Raw genomic sequence first — 10,201 nt, 5'->3', positions numbered from 1 at the left:
TCAGTAAAAGTAAAAAGTACGAGGCAGTCGTTGGAGATGTGAAACGTCCTCGTCACGCCACGGAGACTGTTCATCGGCGCGATGAAAATAAACTCATGACCTGTGACGATACTGACATGGAATCTGGAGGTAATTATTGTTTGTTAGTGTGTAATTTAATAGATTTATAGCTTGTTTGGACAGGTTTTAAGTGCATTTGGAAGGATATAGTAAGTAAAGTAAAGTTTTATTTGTATAGCACCTTTCATAGAAAAAGATTCACAAGGTGCTGTACAATCAGAGGGAAATCAAAAGACAATCAGAACAGGTTATACAAAAAATTTGGAACAACGGATGGTTATTTGTTAATGGGATCCACGATTAGTTGTAACATTTTACTTTATTTGATAAAACTTTATTTCAACTGTAAAATAAAGACTAAAAATACTGTAGGCTGTTCAGTTTTGTGAATTCTTTAAAATATATTTTAACATGGACTGAGCCATTTTATTTACACGCAAAGCATTCTGGGTAAATGATGACGTGGATAGGTCATCTGTGTTAGCAAGCTATATCCACCCTGAAGTAGGTCTGGGTGGTATGACCTCAAATTTATATTATGGTATAAATTTAATCCTATCACGGTAACGGTATATATCGCGGTATAAAATCATAAAAAGCAAAAATAATGTCATTTTTAGAGCATTTCTTTAGCAAAAAAACTAATCCTAATCAAATCCAGCAACTTTCCTGTAGTGCAAATGAACATAACAGAAGTACAAAAAATGTTTTATTTTTTATTGCAAAACAGTTTCAACAAACAAAAACATTTCTCAAATTTTTAGCAAAATCAAAATAAAGTGGAGGATGTCTTTACCAGTACTTCAAGTAAAATATTGTCTGTAAGACAATTGGCAAAAAACTGGCAAAAGGTTCTGATATCCAAAATGGTACAAAAGTTACTAAACACTAAAATTTCTGCATCTTTAACACAGAAATAAAATTGGTATTCTAAATAACTATTTCAAGTACACAGAAATGGCTTTTCTTCTGTAGTGTTAAACTTCCACTGAATACTAAACTTTTCAGGTTTCAGCTGCTGCAAATATTTTAAGAGAAACTCTTCCATAACACTTTACATATTTTTAGTGAAGAAACAAAAGGCAATATATTTCAAATAAAACACTGAACTTTGTTTGCTAACATTTTTTTTTCAAAAATAGTGCAAAGGTTATCAACTTAAATTTTTAACTTAAATAACTGAAATAACTATTTCAAGTACACAGAACAGGCTTTTCTTCTGTAGTGTTAAACTGCCACTGAATACTAAACTTTTCAGGTTGCAGCTGCTGCAGATATTTTAAGAGAAACCTTACACAATACTGTACATATTTTTAGTGAATAAACACAAGGCAATATATTTCAAATAAAACACTTAACTTTGTTTGCTTGCGTTTTTTTCCAAAATAGTGCAAAGGTTATCAACACAGCTTTTTAACTTCTTAAAGAACTCACACAAAAAATAGATAATATAAATAAGTATACAGAAAAGGTTTTGTTCTGTGGTGTAAAAGTGTCACTGGATAATATTATCAAGAAGAAACACTTTCACTGTTCACTAAGAAAAATTTGTAAAAAATAAACACCAAACAAAACTAACAAAAAAAAAAAAAACACTGCGAAAACAAACGCCGAGCTTTATTATTTTTTCCAGTTCACTTGCTTCCCATGTTCCTAACCTTTTTTTACAGGTTGTTTGCCAGGAACATAAGCTCGTCCATATTTTCAGGCTTCAAGGCGGACTGGTGGCACATGATTATGTTGCCACAAGTGCTAAATACCTTTCCTGTTGGAGCACTTGTGGCAGGGATGCAAAGATATTTCTTTGCAAGGTTTGCTACCCTTGGGAAATTAGCTTGGTGCAGCCTCCACCATTCTAGTGGGTTAGTTTCTTCGTCAACCTCCAATGACTGCAGGTAGCCTTTTATCTCCACTTCAATGGCATCTCTGTCAGACAAAGCAGCTGGGCAAGGCTGAGATCTTCGTTTCATCTTCTTGGCTTCTGTCTGCTCAGATTCACCAGTAGCTGCAGTGCTTGTTTGTGGGGGTGACTCTGTGGTATGTGCAGCTTCCATCTGTAGCAGTTCTTGAATTTCTGCTGCTGCTCTGGTCTTGATGTAGTCCTTCCTGTCATCTGTTATGTATGAGTCTTTGAAGCGTGGATCAACAAATGAGGCTATGTCCAGCAGATCATTGGTCAGAGTACTTCTCATTAAGATACTGGAGGATAGTCATCTTCATGTGTTTTGTCAGGTTTGTGTCTCCATCACAGTGAGGAGAACTGTGTTGTTCAGCAGATGGACAGGTTTGAGATATGACACACTGACATACTCCTCCCCAGACAGTGCATCTGTGAACTCCATGAGAGGGCTGAGGGTCTTGTTGACAGATTCCCAAACATCAATGTCCTGCCAAGTAGGTACCAGATATCTGGTCTTTTTATCTCCTGTTAGGACCTGTGATATGGCCTTCTCCTGTTCAAGAACCCGCTCTATCATAAGTTGTCGTGACCCCCACCTCGTTGGTGTTTCAGTGATGAGCCTGTGAGGAGGCAGGTGCAGGTCAGCCTGGGCAGCAGCCAATTCCCTCTTCCTTTTCCATGTGTATGAAAAGGCACTCACAGTCCTTTTACACACACCATCTGCTCGTTCCACACGAGGATCCTTCACACTTCTCTCTGTAAACAAAGAAAAGTTACTTAAATTTCATCCACAGACCATCAAACATCTGTTCCATCAAAACATATAAATACTATACAGTTATCTGCTAACAGAAGAATCAAGAAGATTAATTGTTAAGATTAATTGTTATGTGTTACAATAATGAAATTTTGATGAGGCAGACTGCTCAGAATCCAAAGACATGACATGAGCTTTAAATTCTATTTTAACTGTTGATTGTACTGGGAAACATCACTCCCTAATGTTTTTAGACAACTTATGCCAACTTGTGAAAATTTCAAAAGACATCTATGTTGGAGATGGAATTAATAAAATCAACTGGAAGGTACATACTGTAATGTTAACAAATTTATCAAATATAACTTACATTAGTAATTTAGACACACAAAAAAAATTCTAAGTTAGCATAAATTGCCTGTGATGGAAGAATATCTTCTGACTTCCTAACTGCATTACTTTGACATGTCCTGTTCTTTATCTCTTGATAACTTGTCATTATATAATCTGTTTCTCATGATTCTTTAGATACTGTATGTACTCATGTAATCTTATGGCCCATTTACTTGTAATTATGTCATTGGTTCCTGGGTATCTCTGACGCTCTTATTTTGTTAGCAGGATGTATATATTGTCTGTTTCCTGTTTCCGGGTCAGCGTGAGCTTGACAGACGTTTCGATTCACGTCTGTCCGGCTCTGCTCATTCTCTGCACATGCATCCTTCTATTAAATAGTCTGAGACCGAGACCACACAGTTTCCACTTCGTTTATTTCCCCCATCTCTGCCCTGGCGAAACTGTGCCATGACATTGCCTAAAATGTTATAGTGTGACGGGGCCTGAAGGGGCTTAAGCGTGCACATGGTCCTTAGCAGGTAATGGACTTATTTTCAGTTTCAAGCCAAATTAAATTAATCCACCATCTGAATAATTTTACATTGTAAAATTGTGAAATTAAAAATGTTATTCATCAATGTCCATATTATTTGGCTATATGTAATTTCTTGTCTTTAGACATCACTTAAAGCAGATAAAATAAATAAATTGGCGCGCACACACGTTTTGGAAATGCAAATTATAGTTTGTTACATTTTTCACCTACCAATGGCGAGATGTAGCCTGTGCCCAAAGCACTGCAGTCTTCTCCAGTCATTCAGCGCCACTGCCTTCACCACATTTGTGCCGTTGTCTGTGGTAATGCACACTTGAGATCGTTCCTTGAGGCCCCACGACTCCCAACACATCCTTTAATCCTTCTGCTATTGTCTCGCCCGTATGGTCATCAGGGAAATACGAAGTCTGCAAGCACCTACTGGCCAGTTTCCACTCATCCGTAATGTAATGAACTGTGAGGCTGATATAACGCTCCACAGTGCGACTCGACCACAAGTCCGTAGTTGTTGCATAATATTTAAAGTCACAAAGCTCTTTCTCAACTTTCTCTCGGAGCTGGCAATATAGTTTGGGCATTTCTGTTTCGCAGAAATACTTGGGGCTCGGAGGTTCATAACGTGGATCAAGGGTTTTAACCATCTATAAACCCACTGCGCTCCACTGTTCGGAAAGGGACCATATCTTTGCACAAGAGCCCATCGCTTGCTCTATTGATCATAAACCGTACCCTTTGAAAAAGCTTGTGCAATTGAGGTCTGCTGTTGTGTAGTGGGGGACACTTTTGTGGTTCCTCCTCCTGTGCTGCCTGGCCGTGCAGGTGTTTGAGCTGAGCGCAGCCTCTGGCTCTCGGCATATTCAAGCGCATGCTTCGTCTTCAAGTGGTAAACCAAATTGCTTGTATTACCTTTGTTTGCCGTTACCATCACTCGACATATCTTGCAAAGTACTGTTTTCTGTTCAATATCCGATTTTTAAAATCTGAACCAAGTCCAAATCACTGACGTAGCACCAACTTTTTCTACCAACTCCTCCTGCTCTGTTGTCGCTGCACTCACTGCCACGTTGACGCTGGTGCGATGACATAACTGACGATAGGACGGTAGAGGGAAAATCTCTTACCATAGGTCAATTTCATACCGTTTCTACCTCCTACCGCTTATACCGTGCAGCCCTACCCTGAAGGTTAAGCTTGGACAATATCGGATGATCGACTCTTTTAAATGAAAGCAGAGAGCGTTGACAGAGAGGAGAAGGTAGAAATGACTCAGCCTGGAACTGAAAATATGGATGGAGGACAACAGAGCTGCTTCATGGAAGAAGAACCTCAGCTTAGCCTGTTAGKCTTTGTGCTAGCGCTGATGCTATATTGCCTTATATGTATTAGCTCGGCGCTAGCGCGACAAACAAGGTAAACTGAGATCCTCCATCCATATTTTCAGTTGCAGGCTGAGTCATTTTTGCGTTCCCCTCTCTGTCATGTGGATGGAGGACCTCAGTGACGAGAGGAGAATGTGTAGCGCTGAGCTAATATGGTGATAGCGTCAGGGATAAAGCTAAAGCTAACAGGCTAAGCTGAGGTTCTTCTTCCACGAAGCAACTCTGTTGTCCTCCATCTATATTTTCAGTTACAGGCTGAGTAATTTCTACCTTCTCTTCTCTGTCAACGCTCTCTGTTTTGATTTAAAAGAGCCAATCATCTGATATTGTCCAAAATTAACCTTCAGGGTGGATATAGCTAGGGTTGGGTACTGAAACTCGTTTCCAGTATGGCACCGGGGTGAACATCCACGGTAGTACACAGAACGAAACACAACTCTAACTTCGGTGCTTTATTTCGCTGCCTCAAAGAAAGATGTTAATTTGCACCCTCTGGTGTTCACTGTTAACAGGGACAGCCTCGGCACACAATCTCCACGGATGCGGGTTGGCTCGGTCTCGGCCCAATGCGTGTCTTCTAGCGCGCTCCACAGTCGTGCTATCTCAGAACTTCCTCTCCGGTGGTTCGGGTAGAAGCGAGGACAGCACACTTATGATTTTAACGTCAGCAGAATTCTGCCCGTGGATTAACACTTGGATTGACTGACAGCAAATTTCCTCCTTGAGAGAACTGCTTTTGTTTAGGAATACGAGCGCGCAGTGCGATACGACGAAATGGTGAAAGCAGTGATAAAACTGCCTTTTTGGTAAGGCAGAACTTGTAAACACTTCCTGGAGAGAGGTGAAGGAGAGGAAACTGTGCAGATCATGGGAGGTTTCGAACAAACTGGCCGCGCACCGTTACACAAGCACTTAGCCAAACCGATGAATGAGTGAGTGAGTGAGTGAGTGAGTGAGTGAGTGAGTGAGCGAGCGAGCGAGCAAGTAAGTGGAAGTAGTGAAGTCCGAATGGAAAGACCACAACGGCTTTTTAAATTTTATTTTATTTTTTTAACACAACAGTTGAAGCTGCTGCGGACGGTCCACACATTATCACACCCACATAGTGAGGGACACACTGCGTGGAGACACACAGACACTGAGCAAAACTGACCTGACCCAAAGTGAATCGAGTAGAACCGAGTTCATGGCGAGGGGCTGAACAGGTGCCGCTGCAGTTAACAGTTACATATATATTATATATTATAGTTGAGATGTTGAAAGCAAAACGGTCCAAAGTGTGGTGTCACTTTACAAAGTAAGATGCAGAAACTTCCACCTACAACAGATGCTTTAAGAATATTTGTTGCAAAGGCAAATTATTAATGGTTTTAAGTTAATATGTTGGTCAATTTCAAGTTTGACTTTGCCTCAGAAATAGTCATTGCTTCATAAACCTATGTGTGAGTGTGTGTGTTTATTTATTTTTAAAGTACCGATTTAAATACCGTTTAGGAAACAGTACAATTTCAAAGTACCGATTTACCACCAGTATCGATTTAAATCCTTTCAATACCCAACCCTAGCCGCGTCCAAAGCAGCCGCTGCTCGAGTTTAAAAAATGTAACTTTTGCTGCTTGACGCGCCGCAGCAACCAATCAGAGAGAATAATTTTTCCACGTGACAGTTTCCTGAACCCGAAACAGATGGACAGCAGCTCTTTAGCTGAAATCGACCGTCTGCAGTTGGTGTTCTGGCTGGAGATATCAGCACCAATGTGGGTCAGCGGCTTGTTAAACTGACTGCAGTGTTAAACTGGGCTCCGGACAAAAAAATAAAATAAAATTTTGTCAGCTCGCAGCTCCTGGAGTGGTGAAACTGAACAAACCGCCTCAAATTATCTGGTGAATTAATTATCTACTGCGCACAATGTTTGCTTGCTCTTTAGTAAATAAAGCAAAGCCATTTTTTTATTTTATCTTTATTTCACCCGTCATTAAAGACAGACCGGAAAAAGCCAAGACACTCCTTCCTCTTCAGGCGCGCATCTAGTCTGCTGCTGCGTTCACACCGAACTTGTTTCAGTGCATCCAAGTTGAGGAGTTGGGAGCATTTTTGCTGCTCAAAATGTGTTTGGTGGGAACCCGGCTTAAAGACAAATTTTAATGTCTGGATCCATGACAAAGTAAAGATGCAAATGATTAACATGAACAGAATCTTTGATTTCTAAGGATGAACTGCTGATTTTATGAAATAATCACATAAATTGTTTTAATCTTAATTATTCTTCTTTTTCTCTTCATTACAGGCACACAACACAAACCCAAACCTAAATGGAGTGAGGCAGAGGTTCATGCCGTGGAGAAACACCTGATGCATCTTATTAAAGAGTACAAGCTGCCTCAGAAAGACGACTGCGTTCGTTGCCTCGAGGCTGAGCCACACGCTCTGAGGAACCGTACTTGGAAAGGCGTGAAGGACTACGTCAGAAACCGAATCACGACTCTGCAAAGACAAAACGGCTTTTGCAAGGATCCATCAAAACCCAGCGTCAGGCGCAGGCAGAAGGAGCCACAGCAGAGCTCTGGTAACAGCTCTTATTGTATGTTAATGTAAAGGCTTCAACCAAACTGATGGTTTTTAAGAAGGTGACAACTTTTTTATTGTTTCATTTTCTACAGTGAGACCACAACCTACTAACAGACAAGAAGTTATCACAGAGCAGCCCAGTGTGGTCCCCAGTTTAAACTTTGGACCAGTTCACTTTGGAGGTAGTTTTATTTACAAACACATGATGGACATATGTGATTGCTTATAGTAATTAACTTAAGAGGAATCAGAACAAACTTTTCATCAGTTTTAATCTGAAGCTTGTTTTGTATAAATTATTCAAAAGATTTCAAGTAAAGACTCATTTTATCATCTATTACCCCAATTTGTTAATTAAACTCAATTACTTCTCTAATATAAGTTGATTTTTTTCTTTTCTTCACAAAACCAGTTTTTTGCTTTAACATGTCCTTTATTTTTCTCCACAGGAACCAACTTTGTTCCCAACGCAGCTCCACAGGATAGACATTGTAGCATTTTCCTGCATATAAATAATCATTTCTGATTAGATTTCACTTGTTCCTATGACAACGGCTCAGGAAGGACGAAAAACCCCACTTTGACTTCAGACTATTTTCTAAAGATTTTTGCATGGAACTCCCTTTGTGGCTCGAATTAACATCTCTTACACAAACCCCCACCAGACGTCCTGATGCTTTACTGTTAATAGATAAGAATTGCCACATTCCTGTTGCTTCCATCCCCTGTAAGCACAGGACTGTCTGTTGGTTCCTCTTCAAAGGGATCATAAATGCCTTTAACCAGACTCTTTGGCTTGACTGGGAACAAAGGACCTACATTCTTCATTAAATGTTAATAAAAGGAGAAAAGATAAAGGAATCAGTGTATCTAATGTTTACTGTCTTATTGCAAAGAATGTCATATAATCCATTTTTCTTACAGAAAAGAACTAAAAAGACCATAAAGGATCTACTAAGTTTTGCTTAGTTAACCATTCAATAGCTGTGCGTATTGTGGTGTTAATTGTTTTGATGAAATGTTTTCCTGAAGAAGATGTGTGTTTTATTCCTTGATTTAATCCTTAGAAACTTAAGACTTGAATTTTAATAATTAAGTGTGACACTCATTTTACTGAGGCAAGCAGATGTCTCTCCCTTTAATCAGATGCAAGATACTGTAATTAAACTAAAACACTCCCTTTTTCTTTGTCCTGAAGTAAAGTTTTCCCTCCAAAACAGATTTGATTTGTTAAAAAACTTTTCCTGTATAAAGTGTAACATTTTTATTGGCCAACCAAAACTATGACCCCGCCCATAACAGAGGTTTTAAAAAGCTTAGCACACTCCCAATCTCTTAGAAGAAGTAGCAGAAGAAGACGGACATGAGAGAAAGAGATCTTTTCAACATCAGAAGCCAGAAACAGGTTTCCAGAAGCTCAGCAGAGACCCTGCCTGCCAGCCCCTCTCCATGGGCTGGGCAGGATGGTGGCCCTTCTGCATCTCCCGCTGGGTTGAACGAACAGCTACCGTTTAATATCGACTCAATAGCTGAGTTTGATTTTATAGAAGTTAAATAAGCTAATTGTAAATCATGCGTCATTTTTAGTTTGTTTTCTCTACAAAGTTTAAATTAAATTAAGTCTTGCAGCCGCCTGGGGAGGACCGGACGACGACGTCACCAGGGAGTGACCCCCTTCTCTGACCACGGGACCAGTCGAGTTTTACAGGCAGACCGCCTGACATCCAGCTTGTATGAAGAGCCTACCTGGGAAATGACCCCAGAGATGACCTTCAATCACTGACTTCCCCTCCTGGTACCCACACGGCGGAACAAAGGGGTAAAAGTGAACATTTGTCCTGGTGACACACAGGTGCTCAGACGTAATTTGATTCTTATCTTTGTATGAGATTTGGTAAACTAAATGATTTTTCTCCCTAATTTAACTAGGACCCCCTTAGTTAAATCCTCAGCTAAAAGCAAAACTCACCTCACCTCACTCCAAACCTCAAACTCACCTCTCAGTATTAATTTTATTTGTTTGTTTGTTTATTCACTTGTGATTGCAAACTCAGTTTTACCTGGTTCAACATGTCATCACTTCTAACTCACCATAGTTGTGAATACATTTAATCTGTAAATAAATGGCCCGTGGAGAACGTGCCAACATAAATTAATGTAACTTTTGTGTCTTGATGAAAGTATTATTGGTTCTGATAAGGACAAGAACTCATCAAACGATTTTGGGTACATTTATTGTGAGACTGATTACAATAAAGTTACAGGTTTTCGTCTCTTTCCGGGGTTAATTTTTGACCAAATTAAGAACGTGGTGCCTCGAGGTAAGATAATTTGCACATTTAAATAATTCACAAATCATCCATTTTAGAATATACCCAAAACCCCTACAACATTTAACTCCCCAGGTCAGAATAAAAAAATCTTTCATACCTATGCAATAAAATAAGTCATTCTTAGATTAAGAACAAATTTTTCTTTTAAAAATCACCAAACTGACAAATATTTATTAGTTTTTGATTATGTTTTTGATTAAAAATAAGTTACAGGTTGTCGTCTCTTTCCTGGGTTAATCTTTGATCAAATTAAGAGCGTGGTGCCCCGAGGTCAGATAATTTGCTCTTTTAAATAATTCACAAATCATCCAT

At 39.4% G+C, this 10,201-nt stretch overlaps 1 protein-coding gene across 1 annotated transcript in view; it reads left to right on the top strand.

Annotated features, from left to right (window-relative positions):
* Positions 1–8,417, top strand: part of LOC106519473 (uncharacterized) — a gene marked incomplete at its 5' end in the record, with an annotated part of 11,710 nt that extends 3,293 nt beyond the window's left edge. The window contains 3 exon segments of the mRNA XM_014011175.1: positions 7,440–7,554; positions 7,649–7,738; positions 8,006–8,417. Coding sequence (XP_013866629.1) covers positions 7,440–7,554; positions 7,649–7,738; positions 8,006–8,082 — 282 coding nt within the window.
* Positions 8,418–10,201: the final 1,784 nt, after the last annotated feature.

Source organism: Austrofundulus limnaeus, unplaced genomic scaffold, assembly GCF_001266775.1.
Source record: "Austrofundulus limnaeus strain Quisiro unplaced genomic scaffold, Austrofundulus_limnaeus-1.0 Scaffold77, whole genome shotgun sequence".
NCBI lineage: Eukaryota > Metazoa > Chordata > Actinopteri > Cyprinodontiformes > Rivulidae > Austrofundulus > Austrofundulus limnaeus.
Note: the sequence above shows the minus strand (reverse complement) of the source record. Positions and strands in the feature narration are given on the sequence as shown.